The sequence below is a fragment of the Macrobrachium rosenbergii genome, chromosome 55 (genome assembly GCF_040412425.1).
Source record: "Macrobrachium rosenbergii isolate ZJJX-2024 chromosome 55, ASM4041242v1, whole genome shotgun sequence".
NCBI classification, from domain to species: Eukaryota; Metazoa; Arthropoda; class Malacostraca; order Decapoda; family Palaemonidae; genus Macrobrachium; species Macrobrachium rosenbergii.
This window is the reverse complement of record NC_089795.1, coordinates 84,885,163-84,906,160: the sequence shown is the minus strand read 5'-3', so window position 1 is coordinate 84,906,160 and position 20,998 is coordinate 84,885,163. Positions and strand designations below refer to the sequence as shown.

The window sequence follows — 20,998 nt, the reverse complement described above, 5'->3', positions numbered from 1 at the left end:
AACAATGTCGACTTCATAAACAAGTTAAATAGTTTGAATTTGAATTTTGATTTTAATATGATTAGTTTTGACGTTGTCTCTTTATTTACAAAAGTGCCTGCAGATGATTTACATAAATTTTTGGAGGAAGAATTAGAAAGTTATGATATTCCTTAACTGTAGCAAACCTCACTAATCTTATACAATTATGTATCAAAGATGGTAAATTTTGTTTTAATGGTGAATATTTTGTACAAAAGTTCAGCATGGTTATGGGTAATGTCCTTAGTAATATTTACATGGAATGAGACAAAATTCTTCCCAGGATTTTGCTCCAAAAAGTTATATGGTTTATGTAAGTGGATGATATTTTCTGTCTTTGGCCAGTTCATGAAAATCTTCAGGAATTTTTGATCTAGCTAAACAATTTAGTCCCTTCTATAAAATTTACCGTAGAGGAAGAAAGAAATGACAGAAATATCACCTTTTCATTCTTTCGAAAATCAACTAACATTGGGTCTTTTGTTCATTGTTATTAGAATCATCATCAAAATGTTAAATTCTCTGTTTTTTCTGGGATGTTCTTAAGGACTCTGCGTTTGAAGCCCATGGTTCATTGATGGAGAGATTAAAACTATTTATGATGTTGCCTTGAAACTTAAATACCCAAGGACTTTTGTAGCTGTAGCATGGAAAAGAGCCAGGAAAACATTTTATTTAACTAATAACAAACTTGAATTTAGTAAGTGTAGTATTCTCATATTACCATATGGTGAAAGGCTTTTAGAAATTCCTAGAATCTTAAAAGCTTTTCAACATCAATGTTGTTTTCAGTCATTTTAATGTTAAGAGTTTAGTAATACAAAAATTTTCCTAAAGATGTTTCTGGCTGCATGTACGAAATTCCTTGTAAAAAGTGTGATAAAATATATTACGGGCAAACTGGAAAATCACTTTCACAACAAATCAAACAACACCAATATTCTGTGAGAACTGTCCAAATATCAAATGCATTATTGTACATATGAGAAATTTAGATCATCCTATTAACTGGAGGGAAGCAAGATCCTTAGTCCGGAATAATGACACAGTTAACAGGAATATAACTGAATCTCATTTTATCAAGTCAAATAACGGAAGTGTTCTAAATTTAAGTCCTGGTTTGTTTAAACTTGATGCCTTCACAATGAAAAAAGTTGTTGATAATTATAAGCAACAAAATTAGTATTCAGTTTTATACATGTTTTTGGATTTTGTATGGCTACACTTTCATATCTCTTATGGTTAAGTCTATGGTTTTAGTTTGTGACCATGTGATCCCAGATTATCTTGGATTAACTGTTTATTACCCTTTGACAATTAACCATTTGGTATTCTTGTTCTTTTTGTTTACCTTGCAACCTTCTTTTCAACTGTCTCATTTGTGCCCTGAAGATGCATGAAAAAAGAAGTGAAAGCACTTGGTATTAAACTTCTGCCTGTCATTTTCCTGTGGCATTTACTTCTATTACTTGATGTAATTCACTTCATTCTGGTATCTTCCTGGAAACTTGTTGCCTGACCTTAACTGCTGAGCTGAAATTCATTTGAAAATTCTGCACTCACCTGGATCTGAGAAACTGTAAAATAAGGCCTTTGGAGAGAGGAGACCACCTGAATGGAATAATTGCCAAATGTCAGTGTTTCCTCATGCTTCATGTACTGGCCAACCTTAACCTGAACATATAGAAAAAATAATTCACAAATATTAATAGGTGACTATTGGTTAAAATTTTAAATTAAGGATGAATAAATACCAATATAGACCTCTTAACATATGTATACATATGCATGCATACATACATACATACATACATACATACATACATATATATATATATATATATATATATATATATATATATATATATATATATATATATATATATATATATATATTATATATAATATAGGCAGTCCTCGGTTTTTGACGATCTGGCTTTACGCCGCTTGTCTAGCGACGACGATAACTGGATTTTTTACACCAACCAGTTATCGTCGCTGATAACTGGTTATCGGAGCTGATCGCCAGTTATTGGCGGCGCTGATCACTGGTTACCAGTTATCGGCGCCGATAACCAGAGATCAGTGCTATTATTGCCGATTTTCGGTTAGCAGCGATTTTCAGTTATCATCACGCTGTCGGGAACAGAACCCGCCGATAACCAGGGACTGCCTGTATATATATATATATATATATATATATATATATATATATATATATATATATATATATATATATATATATATATATATATATATATATATATATATATATATATATATATATATATATACATATTTATGCTTCTGGATTCGCAAAATTTTCATTGGAACCTAATTTGCATCTGTAATTTTTTCACAGATCTGCATACAGTACATACATTTTCTTTATTTTATTGAAGTGTACCTCTGTTATATGACTTCTGTGACATATAAAGTTTACCTAGTTTACCTTCCTCACAATGACAAAGAAAACATCAGTCGTTTTCAGTCCCATTCGTTACTTACTTTTACCTTACTGTGAGTGTAAAACAAAATGGCAGCCAATGAGTTAGTATACGGGTAACATTAGTACACTGCACTGTAAATGCACTGGTGTGGCAAATACCCATTAAGTAATACTGTACTCTATTTTTTTGTCAACCATTTATTTATTTTTCAAGGGTAATGTATTAGGCTAACTTTTAAATGATATTAAAGTGTGTTGGGAGTATGATTTGGGTCATATTTATGGTTTATACTCTAGAAATAAAAATCTATTAGCATTTTTAGCGATAGTGACACTTGTACCACACATTCACGATTCCTTCTGATCAGCGACGGGTTCTGGAACCTAACCTCATGAAAGTCAAGATATTAAGAGAGAGAGAGAGAGAGAGAGAGAGAGAGAGAGAGAGAGAGAGAGAGAGAGAGAGAGAGAGAGAGAGAGAAAAATTGGCAGTTCCCTCTATACAGCTTAATTCTATCCTCAAGATTTTAATGAGATGAATTTTGTTTTGAATGTATGTCAACACAGCATTAGTAAATATCTTCTGAAGCAAAAATAACAAATTACTTTGTTGCTGAAGAATCTCTGAATGAAACAATTTTGCACTTAGAGTAATGAGAAGGAATTAATTCCATTCTTCATGAAATCAGTAAAATACATACTGTACACTATTAAAAACTATGTACAGTATTGTATTCAAAACACACGCACTTATGTCATCATTACGTCATCATCAGCTTCACATAAGGAAAATGTTCTTTCTCAGGCAGAATATAGCTACAACTTGATTGGCTGGCTGGCTGCCATGGTGATCTGTTAGCCAATGACAGCCCTCCAATTCTGTTCTATTTATATACATTTTGATCACAAGTTGTGTATATGGCACTAAGCTTCAACATTACCATGATTGTGATTACTTTACTGCTGATGCAAAAATTACTCAATATAATTTGCTTGATATAATTATTTCTTCATGAAAACAAGAATTTAACAATAATTTTAACTTTAATATAGTGGTATGAAAAATCCCACACAGTCTGTCGTAGGGATGCATCATCACTTGCAAATGTATGACTGCAAACTGATGATGACTTTAGTAACATTAAAGAACAATCCTCTCCAAGATCGATATGAAGAAATGTATTTTATAGTCTTCCTTATTGTTAAAATTCACAAGTTGAATTACAGTTATTATGATCATGTATATTTTTGTGTTTTACAGAATGTTTTTGTTGAAAACAAAATGTGTTTGTGAACATATGGCTGTAATTGTCCCACTATTTTGTTACTGATGATCTTAATTATCTCACACTCATTTAACAGTATACTGTACTGTATTAATATAAATAATAAACTATAATGAATAAATAACTAAAATAAAAAAAAACATGAAAGGAAAAAAATGCTTTTGCTGCAATAGTGATGTTTGATGTGTTCCTACATTCCAAAGAAACTCTGAAATATATCAAGACTACTCCAAATAAGGTTTTAAATCCTATCCATTCTGGTAGTAGTAATGCAGCTTATGAATCTGTATGGCTAAACTAAGAAGCATACATTTTAAAAACAGGTATACCAACTTTCAAACCACAGTGCTGATCTTTTCTAATACAGGCAGTCCCCGGTTTACGACGGGGTTCCGTTCTGTAGTAAATCGTCGCTTATGAAAATCGTCAAAAATCATAAGAAAACCTTACTTTTAATGCTCTGGGTAACGATGTAAACATTTTATTGAAAAAAAAACAAATTATGATTATTCTGCCATTTTGGGGCTATTTCTTCAAACCCCGAACATGCGTTGTAAGCCAGGAAATAATTTCTGATGAATATATTTGAAAAGCGTCGAACCTCGAACGTCGTTTCGGAACCGTCAGAAACCGGGACTGCCTGTACAGCACTGCAGGTAGACCTACCACCTGCTGACACAGTTCATTCATACAGAAATCAAAGCTTCTTGTTTCACAGTGTGGTGCACTCTTTTGTTCATTGTCCTTACTTATTTAATTTCCAGATTACATTTTTGTAAAATAACCTGGACATGATTTGGAGCTCATAGCTGCTTATTTTTAAAATTTTCTTGAAAGCTCCTAGCCCCACTAGTTTTTCTTGTCCCTGGTTCCCCATGAATGGAAAAACTTTATATGGTATAGAAAGCATTACCTTTCCACCTTCTTCAAAATTGGCTACCATGATAATAGCAGTAACTTGCTGTTCCAGAATCATCCTCCAAAAGTCTTTGATAGTTGGCTCTGACTGATCCTTTGGTCCTTGAGTGGCTATATACCTGATGTTGGAATAACCCTGAAAAAGAAAAAAAGTTAATAAAATCTGCATCAAAGTAAATGTGAGGTGCAGCTGAGAACTGCAGAACAATACTGAAGAACATCTGGAATTATTTAGATCCAATTAATGATCAAAATATCCAAGTATCCTAACACCATGTGATCACTATCACAGAATCGAAGTACTTGATTTTATTCATAATCTACATAGTTTCATACGTATTTTGCATTCTGGTTCTGTTTTAAAGGGAAGTATTTTAATACAGATTTTCCCTTACCTGAATGTGGTTAGCATTGATGTAATCACTAGAGGGATCGTTGTTGATGATGCTTAATTTAACCCTTGTCTCATCATCTGTATAGAGAAATAATTTGTTATTTCATTACTGCCACTAAGATTACAAGTGCTGTTATGAACTAATAAAATCATAATGAAGGTAATGAAGATGGAGATGGTGGTACTTTAGCCTGAAAGCAAAGCTTCATCTTAATTACAACCCCTAGATGAAGTTTCCCAAGGTTTTCTTTAATTGAAGTCTGAGTTCTGAGACATTAGAAGCCTGAATGTGATTTACCTTGGTAGAATAGGATGGACCAATCCAAGCAAAGAAATAAAAAAAAAGTATTCTCTTCTCTTAATGTCACTTACTGAAAACTACCATAAATCTTTCTCACAACACTGAAAAACCTGCATATTATTCAGCTTTAGAGTACACAGTCTATCTTTTGATAACCCTTCAACTCCTCCATAAGAAATTGCGATTCAACTCCTCCATAAGAAATTGCGAGTTGTCCACAATGCTATGTTATTTTGAGTCATATCAACCTTGTATGTGTACAATACATGCATAGCAGTAACTTGGCGTTTGTTATGTTAACCTTCTCTTCTCAAGGAAAGTAAATTTCAATTTACCTTTGCTCTGCTGCACAACAAGAAACAACGAAGGTGTCACAGGTCGTTTCTACCCTCTAAGTATTGTAAAGAAAATAAATTTAAGAGAAGCAACACTGGTATACTCACAGCAACCTTGTATGTAGGATGAAGAATACTATGTTTCACATTTCCCTCCTTCACAGCACTTTGGCCTATTTTGCACTACTGAATTTTTCCTTTCAACCTTTATTATGGTCCTAATTGCTTTAATATATTTTACTCCTCATTGAGATTTTTCTTTTAACTGAGGATGTATGCTGAATATTCTAATTTACCATTGTCCTTTATTTCTCAAACATATTATTCCTGACCCATCAGATATAGCCAAGTTGACTACTGAATCAATCCAGCATGGTGCAATGTCACTAACAAGGCCAGAATCAGAGTTTACAGCACTATACCTGTATCCATGATCTAAAAGCAAAAAGGAGATACTTTCTCCTTTGTGCTCTGGGTTTGGAACATGAGAAAAAGTATGTTAATTGCTATGTTTGAGGAGACTACATTGCAGTTTTTGGCTTTTCATGTAGAACATAAATGAGTAGGACTTGCATATTGCAGCTGTCACATGTGTGATAAGGAAGGGAGTAGTTCTACTGGTGTAGGATGGCTTCTTAAGATATGTTGAAAAGCAGTATGATTGCCTTCTAAAATTAAAATAATATCTCTGCTTGTTTCATTTTGATCAAAGAGCAAAAGTAAACAATAGGAAGAGAGGTGGAATGACTTGATAAACTTGGCGTAGCCAAGGTGAATGACAACTTTGTGGAGAAGCTTTCTAGAAGATAACTGATAGATACAAATATGTGGTTCCATGAGTTCTGAGAGTGGTGAAAGATGTGCAGCACAAACACACGTTGATAATGTATAATGTAAGTTATAGTTTATTGTAGTACTCAAGAGATTTTATAATATAAAAGTCCTCCTGGGCCTCTGTAGGTTCACAGGGCAGGCGCTGATCTCCTGTTTCTTAGGCCGGCAGCCAGTAGGGGGATACGTCCCAAGGCCTATGACACATGGCCAGTGTGTCACTAGGCCCACTGTTGTTGGCATAATAATTCTACATAAATGGAATTGGTGCACTGCCTACGGTGGATGATTTCATGAAGTACCAGGAATTAATTAAAAGGCTGTTAAAGCTTTTGACACAATAAAAGAGACAATGAATATAGTAACTATGTCAATACTATTTATTACCATCATCGTGATTACTGTATGGTTAAGAGACTGAGAAGGGCATGGTAGACCCAATCAGTGGCCATCTCTACATGAAATGTGTGCATGAAATCTTTATTTTAACTGATGACATAAATTTCACTCCAGACTACAAAAATGAATGGAATATATGAATTATCATTATAATTATTTATAAAGTTGTCTCAACTTACATGGTAAATTATTCCTGTATCTATTCTTCTTTTTGTTTGATGGTTTAGCTCCAATTGTTGCATCTTTCAGGTACTCTGGAATGGTCTGAAACAAACAGATGTATAAATAAATTTATAACGCACACACAATATTTGGCCAGAAGGAAAGTGAAACAAAACCTTGGCCACAAGGAAGTAAAATAAATAGGTGCAAGATCTTCTGCCTTTTCTTCAAGGCATTTTCATGCAGACTAAATACAATGACACAAAAGATCACAAAGAAGACCATTTTATAAGTAACAACTAAGCTATAACCATTTTAATGCACACAAAGTTCATTACATTTGGATTAAATCTTCAGGTAAGGAACAGCTGCCAAGATTAACTCCAATACTTGGATAAAACAAGGTGAGGCAAAGGACATTTAACCTAGATTACTTACATTTTTTATTTTCTTTTTTAAATTTCCTTTGATCTTCTTGTGCAGAATGGGGCTAAAAGTTTACTAACCTAAGTTTATTCTGATATTAATTTCCTTAGTTATTTATATCAATGCAGATTCAAGGACCTATCAATCCTAAGTGATATTCCACCTAGGTGCACAAAATGAGCATGATTCTTTTGGCCACTTCTAACCAAATATTCGTGTTGATTTAATCTGCAATTTAATTCCTTTCTTGTTAGTCCCAAATAAAATGAATCACAGTCTACACATAGGATTTCATAAATGAACTTCAGAACATTGGGAGAGCAACTCAGAACTGATGTTATCCAGCTCATATTTTGGATACTTACTACAACTGAGCTGCAAAGATATTTCAAAATAAAAGTAACAAGATGAAAGAATTACCTAACACCACCATTCTTTTAACTGCAGCCATCAACTTTGTCATTCAAAACAATGTTGGTCATTGTGGATGTAATCTTTCCACATGATAACTGTCAAAACCATGCTTATAATAAATTATCCCATCAAAGTACTAGTGATATTGTTTACTAAATAAAAAATAAATTGTATTTGATGGCATACAAGGCCCCTTTTTTCCATAAAACTACTCAATAAAAAAAATAAATAAATAAAAATAAAATAAAATAAATAATAAAAATAAATAAATAAAAATAAATAAATAAATAAAAATACATAAATAAATAAAAATAAATAAATAAATAAAAATAAATAAATAAAAATAAATAAATAAAAATGAATAAATAAAAATAAATAAATAAATACAAATAAATAAAAATAAATAAATAAAAAAATAAATAAATTAAAATAAATAAAAATAAATAAATAAATAAAAAAATAAATAAAAAAATAGAATAAATGAATAAAAATAAATAAATAAATAAAAATAAATAAATAAAAGAAATAAATACATAAAAAGTTCATCACTGGGGTCATATGCAAAATCGAGGTATTTGGAATGCTAATGTCTACCAAGTTGCCTTAGACCACCATCATTTGTTACCAGCCAGGCTCTGCAGCACTGCAATATTACCAGTATTTACTCAAATATTATTATTATTATTATTATTATTATTTTATTATTATTCCTTAACATTTCAGTACAGCTTCCTACCATTTTTCAAAAGGTAAATGAAGCCAAGGGTACATCTATGCCATATTTATACCCACAAGCAGGCTTACAGAAATTTTTAGCCCTGCTGCTAGTGACATTCCCAAGAAGAGAGTGTGGCTTACCAATTATTGTGCCCCGAGAATAGACGCTGCCAACTATACACTGGAATGACTGACACCACTCTCACTTAAGACCACTCTTCACCTAAACGAACGGGCTATATACCAGCACTACATGAGGGAACACGGCAGTCCCCCAACACCAGCAGATCTTAAGGAGCTAAAAAATCATGGACAAAAAAATTACCATCACCGCCTCTGATATATGGAGGCCCTTGCCATCCTCCTGGTTTACACAAACCAGGAGAAACGTCTTCACCCTATCACCGTCAGGAGAATGGCAAGGCGGACCAGAGGGATAACAATTCAGGCAGTGTGTCCTATGACCAGAACTCCCAGGACCTGGTGCCAGCTAGTCTGCACTTACAACAATATCTAGAAGAAGAGCTCTGGTTGGAAAGGAGGAACAACGAAGTTTTCCGAAGCCGAATAATAGGCATGAAAGACAACATTGGAGTATGACATACGAAAGAACAAAAAACGGGAGGAAAGGGAACTAAAAGCCCAGATTTGAGCCAGGAATTAGCAGGACTGAGAAAGGACCACGAGCAACCCCAGGAAGTGGTGCTAGAATGGGATGAGTCACAATGGCCTATGTATAATCCAGACTTGGACTATGGTCAGGATCAGGACTGGAATAACGCTGTTGAACCGCAATATTTACAACAATCAGCCAGACTTTCACAAATGAGTCATTCGGCTCCCAGCCAACAGGAACAGCCCCCCAGTTTTGAAAACCCATCAAAAATTACAAAAAATATTCTGAAACTATGCACAGTACTGTACACTCCCTCTCTCTCCTGAATTATTCTCTATTAGAAAGAAATTTTTGAGATAGAAAGAGAGAGAGAGAGGCAGGCAAGCAATGCTTTAACACAGTACAGTACATTATATATATGTTTGTAAGCACATATACACTGAAAAATATATACGTAGCACTACATTACTATATTAAGGAAAATGCTTTACTGTATTAAATGTCAACAGAATTACAGTACTGTACGGTGGGAGGGGGGGGGACCACCAAGTCACCATCAGTTATCTATCAGAGGCAGAGGAGGGGAGGAGGAGGAGGAGGAGGAGGAGGAGGAGGAGGAGGAGGAGGAGGAGGGGTATAAAATGCCTCCCTTTTGTGTGTCGACACAGGGCAATGATGATGTCAGTAAAACTCAGTCAGCTGACCATTTTGAGACTGTAAACATTACCAAATGCAAATGGTACATGACTGCATTGTTCGTATCTTACAATAATACAGTAGTAGCAAATGCAATGTAATTGCAATACTTCATATAGCACATACAGCAATTTTATCAAGATTATTATTTTCATTTTACCATTTGATTTTTGCAAATGGATGCCACCTCCACAAAATAATTTCAATTTTCAAAGCTTTTTAGTTTTTAGAAGTTCAGATAAGGGATTGTAAAGCTAGTTCCTTGTTCAGATTTTCATAAAAATTAATGGACCTGTATTTTGTCCACTAATCAAAATAAACTTATGAAACCATATTTTTATGTTCTTTTCCTAATTTCTTTTAGCTAAAAAAAATTAGGGTTTGTGCATCATTAACCAAATTTTGTAATCCAAATAAAAGGACCACAGGTTGCTTTCCCCATCAGAATTGCAATTGGATATTTTTATAAAGGTTTTGGATCATTATCAACTTTGCTGAAAACTAAATTAGAGTGCAGGTATGTATAATCTTGCACTTTGAGAAGTCCTCCATAAAAAAAGATACAAATAAACAGCTGAATAATATCACTCACATTAAACATATGTCAATTGTGTAATTGTCAGAAGGCAAAAGCTTACCTTAAACTCATGCAAAGCTTTCTTTGAATTGATAGTCATGTTCAAATAGCTCTCAATTTCACTGCGTAGGATGCGCCTGGATGTGTTGGCATAAATACACTCATCTTCTTCAGTGTCCACATACAAGGGGTCACTTTGTGGCAGAGACTGGGGGTCATTTTTTGGCAGAGGCTGGAAGTGAAATGAACACAGTTTATTTCAATAGCTTTAAATAGGTCTAAGTATGATGTGAGGTTTATAAATGGGATTATTTTTTCATTTTGAATACCGAATTCTATGTGTAATTATTTATATTTTCTTTCCGACAGTGTTAGCTGCAGTTCATCATCAGAGGGGTTACTCTTATGATCCCACTCCAGGTTCCATAAGACAGACCAACTAATATCAAGAATCCTCTTATAGCTAGGCTAGACTGGAATGGTGCCACTGTTGGTAAAGTGAGGGAGGATAAATGTACTCAAGAAAGGAAGGCTCTTCATCCTGTCTTACAGCAAATACCTGTTAGACTATGATTCACCCTTCTTCCACAGGTAGGCCAAGCCCCACCCTCACTACTCTTTGGTCTTGTCTATAACAAAAATTATTCTGCTCAGTCTTTTTTTTTACAAAAACTGTTCAGCTCAATTTTTTTGTTGTGCACCATTTATTCGCCTAGATATTTCTGTACTACTGTCTGCTGAAGAAAGTTAAGTAGAGGCTCATCTGTTTCCTGCAGAATAATTTGGCAAATAATGTTTGCATTTCATACCAAAATATGGATTTTGCTTCACCCAGAGCATCCCTGGATGACGACCCATTTGTTTACATTACAAGATGACACATACTGAATTTTAATTAGCTCTTGGATCACTTTCTAAATTTTAATAAATGGAAAGTGCTCTTAAGAGATTCATTGCACAGAAGTTCTAATTATCCTCAGTATACAGTACATTTTTAGTTTTAGTTTACCATAGAAGGAATGTTTCCTAGTAGCATTCCTGTCTCACATTTAAATCATGATCTCAGTTTGCCCAGTGTCCCCATGTGCTCATATCCTTAGTTGTTTCACTTTTAATTCAAACACTCTTTCTTAACCACCTTTCTAATTTTCAATAAATAGTGCTCTTAAGGAATTTTCATGATAATGATAATACCTATTAATTTTATTACTGTAGTTTTGTTTGAGATTTGTCTCTAGCTTCACTGATCATGAGGATCTACAGTTTATCAAAATCCATATAAATACAGATCTAACTGTATGTATGTCTGGTCACAAGCCCTTTTCTTAGCAGTATAAGAAATTAATTCCTGTACCTGTTTAATATTATCTTAACCTAATTCAATCTTAAAATAATATTTTTTGTGAAATTATTTTCCTATACACTGATACCTACAGTATTTATACATATACACATAGACAGTAATACCCCAAACTTGCGCGATTCGAGTTGTGCGAATTCACACACACGAACTTTTCACTGGAACTTGACTAATTGTCATACACGAGTTTTTCACAGAAATGTGAACATTCGCGAATCCTTGGGAAACCCTGCAAAAGTGTTGTTTACTTTTTTATGTAATTTATAAGTTTTGAAGCTCTTGTGTGTAAATTAAATAACGTTAATAAAAATATTAATTTTCTCTCTTTCTCTCTCTCTTTTACCGCGATGAGAGAATTTTTACAGTACGGTACATGTATATGTTTATTTTTGTATGATGAATAAATGATTTACCTAATAATATGTACTGTATTAATTTGCAAACATCAATAAGATTATAATAATAATAATATAGTAGTAGTAGTAATAATAATAATAATAATAGGTTCTATTGAATATTATTGCTGCTTCAGCTGCATTTATTTTGTAGAAGACTTTTTCTATTTTCCTTATTGCGGACTTCTCTTCAGTGGAGGTGCGTGCTAACAGCTCGCCTATATTTGTCATTTCATGGGGGAAAAGTCAAAATCTGGATTCTGCTTCTTTATAGATTCTATACAGTTAGTTATATACAATTGTTGCGGCGGCGTTTCGACGAACTCTTCTGTCATTCTCCAGCGGGGAGCTAGTAGAGGACTGGCAGGTTGCATAGGTCCTTCTGAATTTATACACGGGCTTCAGCGGGGGTCATGGATGGCGAATTCTGATTGGTTGCAGTCAGCGAACTTCAAGCCAAATTTCTGCGTGGCTCGATCCTGACAGATCTTCGCAACCTGGGAATGTCATTCATTCCAGCGTTCCCGATGGCCTGCCGTTGCGTGATGTCATGCCAGCTGACATCATCGGTTTGGCTGCTATTGGGCTGCGGATGAATGATGTCATTATCTACTCTTTCTGTCGTAGTCGGGGATTGTCTCGAAGGGCGCCTCGCTCATCAGGGCATCTCCATTTTCAGGGTTGTCGTTTTCAGGTATTCCAACGAATACCTGAAAACGACAACCCTGAAAAAATGGAGATGCCCCTGATGAGCGAGGGCGCTACCTGAAAACGACAACCCTGAAAATGGAGATGCCCCTGATGAGCGAGGCGCCCTTCGAGACAATCCCCGACTACGACAGAAAGAGTAGATAATGACATCATTCATCCGCAGCCCAATAGCAGCCAAACTACCGATGATGTCAGCCGCATGACATCACGCAACGGCAGGCCAATGGGAACGCTGGAATGAATGACATTCCCAGGTTGCAAAGATCTGTCAGGATCGAGCTTCGCCGCAGAAATTTGGCTTGAAGTTCGCTGACTGCAACCAATCAGAATTCGCCATCCATGACCCCCGCTGAAGCCCGTGTATAAATTCAGAAGGACCTATGCAATCTGCCAGTCCTCTACTAGCTCCCGCTGGAGAATGACAGAAGAGTCTGTCGAAACGCCGCGGCAACAATTGTATATAACTAACTGTATAGAATATATAAAGAAGCAGAATCCAGATTTTGACTTTTCCCCATGAAATGACAAATATAGGCGAGCTGTTAGCACGCACCTCCACTGAAGAGAAGTCCGCAATAAGGAAAATAGAAAAAGTCTTCTACAAAATAAATGCAGCTGAAGCAGCAATAATATTCAATAGAACCTGTTTAAAAGAGGGTCTGCTGCCAAATAATAATAATAATAATAATAATAATAATAATAATAATAATAATAATAATAATAATAATACTGTAATAATAATAATAATAATCATAAATAATATTTCTGTTATTACAAAATTCGTATTTTAAACATTTTTTGTTAATTCTTTAAAGAGAAGCTGGAAGGCAAAGCTGTCAAATATGTCAACTTAATATGACAGGAACGGGGAGTGTTGCCAATTAGCAGGTCAAAGGATTCGTAATAATTCATAAATAATTTCACTCTCTTAAGTAAGGACAACGGTTCTCTCTCTCTCTCTCTCTCCCTCTCTCTCATTCGTAGTTAGCACAACCTTCCATGCGTTTTCACCTGCACAGTTGATAATTTTAAATAGATCTAATTTTACCTGTACCGTCTACGAACTATAAACGTGCCGTTCTAAAACACAGACACAGAGACATAGAGCATTTCAGAACAAAGAGAAAGAATAAAGAAGTTCTTAAAAACAAGGTTGAGAAGACTTTTAAAAATAAATCAGTGGAATGGGGAGAGAGAGAAATAGTATATGTAATCTTCACACTCCTATATTTTTATGTCAATCACTTATTTCTTTTTTTAAGGGTAATTATTAAGCTAACTTTTAAATGAAATTACAGTAATTTTAATTTCATTTAAAATAGCTTGATACTTTACAAACAAGATTAGGGTCATATTTAGTGTTTAAACTCTAGAAATAAGCATTTATTAGGATTTTTAGAGAACGTGCAAACTTACATGAAAATTTGCCTTGCGCGAGGGGTCTGGAACCTAACCTCATGTAAGTTTGGGGTATGATTATATATATATATATATATATATATATATATATATATATATATATATATATATATATATATATATATATATATATATATATATACTCTCAAGGAAAAAGCAAAGACATGACCTGGGTAAGTCAGGTGTCATCAAAGATAGAGAACAAAATATCTTAAGGATAATGACATAAAACAAAGAATATCAGTTTATTATAAGCATCTTTTAAACACAGAAAATGAAAGAAGAGACTTGGGGAAGTGAAGATGGTGGAGATACAATCTATAGAAATACAGAAGGCTGTAACTAAAAAGAAGAATGGTGAAGCACCAGGCCTATGAGAGAAGCAAACTGAAATGTTGAAGGTACTTGGTATAAAAGGGGAGGAATGGATACTGTAACTGTTAGGAGCAATCTGGAAAGTAATGCCAAATGACTGGAAAGAAAATCAACTGGTAAATGCGTTTAAAGAGAAGAGAGACATTATGTAATGTGGTAATTATAAAGGAATCACACCAACAAAACAAATGTCCTGTTGGTCTGAAAGTTTGTCGAAGGGTTTAGAGGGAATCCTGGATGAGAGATTACAAACAACTGTAAGGGAGATGTACATTTGATGCTGCCTTTAAGATTTGACAACTACAGGAAAAAAGGCTGAAAGGTAATCAGAAGCTCTATTGTCCATTTATAGACCTGGGGAATGCATTTCACTGAATACCAATGGGGGTAATATTTTGGTATTCAAAAATGACAAAAAGTGCCACAAAGGTTGGTTGAAATGGTGTATGACAGTAACAGCAGCTTGTGGCAAAATTGAAATGGTTGAAATTAGCGTTGGTTTACAGCAAGGATTTTCACTTAATCCATGTCTGTTTGTACTGTTAAAAGATGTACAGAGTGGAGGGATTAGGAATGAAAATCTATGGAATTTGTTACATGAAAATGATCTGGTGATCACAGCTGAGACTGAAGAATGGCAGAGAAGGGGAAATAGAGTGGCAGAAATCTCTTAAATTGGGTCGTATGAAGGTAAAAGTGGATAAAAATAAGGTTATGGTATACAGCAAGCAGGGAGGGGATAATTTATATATGTTAAATAGAGGAGGCCCCACTTTAAAGCAGGAAGCAAATTTCAAATATTTATGATCTACTTCAAGCTCGGAGGGAGGGTGTGAAGCTGAGGCTGAAAGTAGCATAAAGGCAGCTTCGGGGAAATGGAGAGGGGTGGTAGGGATAGTGTAAGATAAATGAATGGAAGCAAATTAAAAATGAAGATTACTGTACTGTAATCAAACCAATGATGATGTCTGGTTCAGAGACATGGGCAATTAGAAGGAAAGAGGAACAGAACCTGGAGTAAAGAGAAATGAGGATGCTGAGCTGGATTTTGGGGATACCGCTGTATCAGAAGTGGAATATCAAGAAATCAGAAGTGCTAGAGTGGTAAAGATTACTGATACGATAAGTGTGTCAAGAATGCGATGGTACAGGCATGTGGTAAGTATGAGTGAGGAGGAAGGAATAAAGAGGGCCTGGGAGGAACAAGTTGGGGGCAAAGGATTAGAGGCAGTGGTAAAGTGAAACAGGATTTGGAGAAAAGAATTTAGTGGAGGAAGGTGCTTTGAACAGAAACAGTTGGAAAAGGCACATCAAGGCAACTGACCCCTTAGCTTAGGGACTGCGGTGCAGAGAGAGAAGCAGCAGAGACAAAAATTCCAGTTACTACCACCATTAATTACTGTGTTATCTACACAAACGAAAATTATCATGAAAAAATAAATAATAAAAGTTTCTCCACTCACAAGAAATTAACAAAAAATAAGCTTAAGCACTTTGTGCCCTTTCAACCACTGAATGTTGGTCTTGGATCCTAAGCTTTCAGGTGACTATTCCAAGCAATAAAACAAAGTCTGAAACACCCGCATGCAATTGCTGTAATGGTAAGCACAATATAATCTTCCACAAGGGGGCCAAATGAAAAGAGAAAAAAAGACAAACCCCAATACTGACATTCTTGAGTGACGACATGCTAACAGTTGGAAGAACATGAAGAGATGGACTTTCTCTGACATGTGAAGGGGTCAAGCATGAGGAGGATGCCTCTCTACGCTGAGCTGTAATAAATAGTAATTTAATGGAAATTGTATCACACACAACACACACATATGTGCTGTACATACATACATACAGAAATATATATATATATATATATATATATATATATATATATATATATATATATATATATATATATATATATATATATATATATATATACATACATACAGTGGGTCCCCGGCAATCACGGGGATAGGGACCACAACCACCCGCGTTATGCAAAAATCTTCGTTGTTAGCATCCCCCTCTAAAAATGCTTAGAACTGGGTATTTAGATAGTTCAGACACCCTAGACCCACCTCTTAAATTGCTTATAATTGCCTATTTTAATGGTTCAAACACCAAATATACCTTAAATTATCATCATAAAATAAATTTAACATTTCACAGTCATCTTACAAAGTTAACCTTAAAAATATATACTATGGCTTACAGCTATGTACAGTCAATTTAAGTCTTAGCAGAGAACTGAGGGTATGGCCAACTACGCATCATGTACTGCGCAACTGTGCATTTTGTTGATTTTTTTTGTTTTGTAAGATGATTTTGAAATATTACAGTAAAGTGTTTTACGGTAAGTTTAGAGCATATCTAAAATACGTGGGTAGTTTGTAGAATGATGTAACTACTGTTAGTACGCATTGTACAATACATATGTACGAATGAAACGGTAGGCTTACTTAAGTCACTGCGATCTCCGTATGTATTTTTATGTTAGTATTTTCGTGAATGAATACATTTATGATAAAAAAAAACGATTTACTGTGCTGATTACAGTATTGCACTGTAATATTAATGTAAACACAGTAAAATACAGTAATCAGTATGTGCTGTTTGTCCCGAACATCAACAATGATAAAATATTCTCGTGTATGTACGTGTTACAATGATTTACTAATTTTCAAATATTAATATTAAAATAAACACATTCATATGTTATTTCACTTACAGAATCCATTTATACTGTATTATCATTTTGTTCTGTTATCATTGTAATATGTATAAAAAAAAGATCACCCCACATTTGTAATGTTTAGTTCTGAGAATCAGCTGATTGAGGCTCACTACTACCAAAAGAATTATGAAAATTTTTTAATGGCTAAAAGAAACGAATTTATTAATGGATTTTTTCTTATTTTGTAAATAAAAGTTTATGATACAGTAATTCATATTTCATTACGAGAGAGAGAGAGAACTGGTGTTTACTACAAATAAAGTCTCAGCACAGCAGCTGGTGATGAGCCTTGACAAGCTGGGAAGGAGAATAACAGTAACCTTGTGTTGCTTACATATGAAATTCAGATTTTAAATATTTTTACGGTGATTAGGGATGAAACGTCAACAGTGATAAAATATTCTCTTGTGTACCATCATACACCGAACTTACACGAGGTTAGGTTTCATGACCCATTGCGCAAGGTGAATTTTTGTGTAACTTTGGCATGGTCTCTAAAAATGCAAACAAATGCTAATTTCTACAGTCTAAACACTAATTATGACCCTTATCATGCTCCAAAAGTATTAAGCTAACTTTTAAATGAAATTAAAGTTACTGTAATTTCATTTCATTTAAAAGTTAGCTTTATACATTACCCTTAAAAAAAGAAATAAATGGTTGACATAAAAACAGAGAGTTGGAGGAGAATTTCTCTCTCTCACCATCCGACTGATCTATTTTTAGAAGTCTTCTCAGTCTCGTTTTTTGGTACTTCCTTATTCTACGTCTCTTTCTCTTTGTTATGAAATGCTTTTTCATGAACAAACAGCGTTTTTTATTTGGGCTAATACAACTCTTAAGTTATTGTCTATGTTTTAGAACATATTTGCCACACTAGCGCATTTACACTTTGTAGATGGTACAGGTAAAATTAGATCAATTTAAACTATCTACTGTACAGGTAAAGATGTACAGAGAAATAATAAGTTGTAAAAACATGTGAGCGCTACCACAAGAGAGAGAGAGAGAGAGAGAGAGAGAGAGAGAGAGAGAGAGAGAGAGAGAGAGAGAGAGAGAGAGAGAGAGAGAGAGCTAGCTTTGCCCTCGCCCCTCTCTTCAAAGGTTTCACAAAAGATTGGGAAATAATATTTGTTTGTTTAAAATATCACATAATTTACCATAGAAATGTATAAACTTTATAATTACAGTTTTGTTATTATTATTATTATTTAATCTTATTAATCCTATTAATATTTGAAAATTAGTACTTACAGTATTAGGTAAATCATTTATTTATCATACAAAACAAATAAACACATACATGTAACCATAAAAATTCTCCCAGCGCAGAGAGAGAGAGAGAGAGAGAGAGAGAGAGAGAGAGAGAGAGAGAGAGAGAGAGAGAGAGAGAGAGAGAGAGAGAGAATTACTTTTATTATTTAATGTTATTTAACTTACTTCTACAAGCTTGAAAACTTATAAATTACATAAAATGTAAAATACTTTTGTAGGGTTTCTACAGGATTCGCAAATGTTTTGTGACCGTGAAAAAATCGTGTATGACAAATAGTTAGGTTCCAATGAAAAGTTCACGTGTCTGTGAAACTCGAATCGTGTAAGATTGACTGTACTGTCATAATATGTGTGATAATCATAAGAGTCAACTACTAAACTTGTAATGAAGTATGGTTCAGTAAATCAGAGAAAGAAAAAAATATGGCAACACGTACCTACAGTAAAAACAATTACAGGAGTCGAGACAATCGGTTTTTTTAATATACAGGCAGTCCCCGGTTTACAACAGGTCCGGTTTACGATATTCCGAGGTTATGACACTTTTCAAATATATTCATCAGAAATTATTTCCCGGTTTACAATGCATGTTCCAGGGTTACGACGCATCGTACGCCGATCTGACGGAAGAAATATGGCTCCAAAATGGCAAAATAATAAAAATTGGGAGTTTTTTTTATGAAAAACTCAATATAGTTTACATTGTTTTCAATATACCCAAAAGCATTAAAAGTAAGGTTTTCTTAGGATTTTTGACGATTTTTTGGTTTACGACGCGGCATACAAATGGAACCCCCTTTGTAAACTGGGGACTGCCTGCATATATATATATATTACAATAATAATAGATCAATATTATAGTTTATTCTGTAAGTGAAATAAAGTTTTATTGAAATTTTGCCGTTTTTGCATTAAAAGATTTGTATACTGTGAGAGAGAGAGAGAGAGAGAGAGAGAGAGAGAGAGAGAGAGAGAGAGAGAGAGAGAGAGAGAGAGAGAGAGAGAGAGAGAGATGTTTATGTACACTGGTAAGCTGTTTAGTGATTTTGTGGGATTTTAATTTAGCATTTTATTGATATTTTGCTGTTTACATTAATATTAATATCTGAGAATTAGTATTTTATTGATATTTTCCTGTTTACATTAATATTAATATCTGAAATTTAGTAAATCATTTTTTTATCACAAAAAATGTATTTATTCAAGAAAATAAAACGAAAATACAGTAATTTGTGAAAACTGCTCTATGAAAAAATTCGCGAACTGGTGAATTTTCTGCGATATATTTGGAGATAAGCTCCAAAGAAAAACCAGTGATTAACTGAAGCTGCGATTGCTGATACGTGATGTAGCAGGGACCCACTATATATATATATATATATATATATATATATATATATATATATATATATATATATATATATATATATATATATATATATACAGTATAGATATATACACACACACACACACACTTACATACATATATATTCGTATTAGTATTCTGCACACATTCTGTACACTTGACAAGATTCTCTAACCAAAAACCATAAAATACAGTCCTAACAAAATGTAAAAATCTATAACAGATATTAACAATAAACAGAAAAAGAAAGAAAACTTACCTGCCATTACTCGGGACCTGATATCCTTCACTTTGTCTGGATTTTTATATCTATGGGAATAATGAATATATAAAAAAAAGTTAGAACATCCCCTCTCAAATGCACTTATGTGGCATTGGCCATAAAAGGACTGTAATAACATACCTCACATTAAACCCACAGAAATACAAGCATTAGAGCACCTACCAAAAAGCTGTGGACCCCTTGTTGAAATGTAAAGAATGCAACAAGCCTAATGTGGATTTCATACAAAAACAAGTTTCTCAGAGAGAGAAATAAAACACCAACTATCAGCAAGCTAAATCACATAAGACTTTCTCAATTCTTAATCACATATTCAACACTATCCATATTATCAACTGATATGGGTCACAAATTGTTTTAGGAAGCATGTGCCATTAAAAAGGTCAGACTCTCAAAGTGGTTTTCATTAAGTAGTCACACAGCAAGACTTTCAAGTCATAAAAACCAGATAAGGCTGACCATATCCATATGAATCCTATTCTACAGCTGACCCCTCCTCCAGTCTTAGCAGGAAACTAATGAACTTTATATCACTAGA

General features: G+C 34.1%; 1 protein-coding gene and 1 long non-coding RNA gene across 4 annotated transcripts in view; one reads left to right on the top strand and one right to left on the bottom strand.

The window, feature by feature from the left end:
- LOC136835554 (receptor-type tyrosine-protein phosphatase epsilon-like) overlaps positions 1–20,998 on the bottom strand; it is a 282,453-nt gene that overhangs the window by 8,793 nt on the left and 252,662 nt on the right. For all 3 annotated transcript variants that reach the window (XM_067099206.1, XM_067099207.1, XM_067099208.1), the window contains 7 exons: positions 20,437–20,486; positions 16,474–16,577; positions 10,604–10,774; positions 7,114–7,198; positions 5,070–5,146; positions 4,670–4,810; positions 1,585–1,695 (listed from right to left, as the gene is read on the bottom strand). In XM_067099206.1, the coding sequence (XP_066955307.1) occupies positions 1,585–1,695; positions 4,670–4,810; positions 5,070–5,146; positions 7,114–7,198; positions 10,604–10,774; positions 16,474–16,577; positions 20,437–20,486 (739 nt within the window). The remainder of the gene's footprint in view (positions 1–1,584; positions 1,696–4,669; positions 4,811–5,069; positions 5,147–7,113; positions 7,199–10,603; positions 10,775–16,473; positions 16,578–20,436; positions 20,487–20,998) is intronic.
- LOC136835562 (uncharacterized) overlaps positions 1–20,998 on the top strand; it is a 96,656-nt gene that overhangs the window by 13,862 nt on the left and 61,796 nt on the right. Inside the window, exon 2 of the long non-coding RNA XR_010852190.1 lies at positions 10,912–11,133. This is a non-coding gene — a long non-coding RNA (uncharacterized lncRNA). The remainder of the gene's footprint in view (positions 1–10,911; positions 11,134–20,998) is intronic.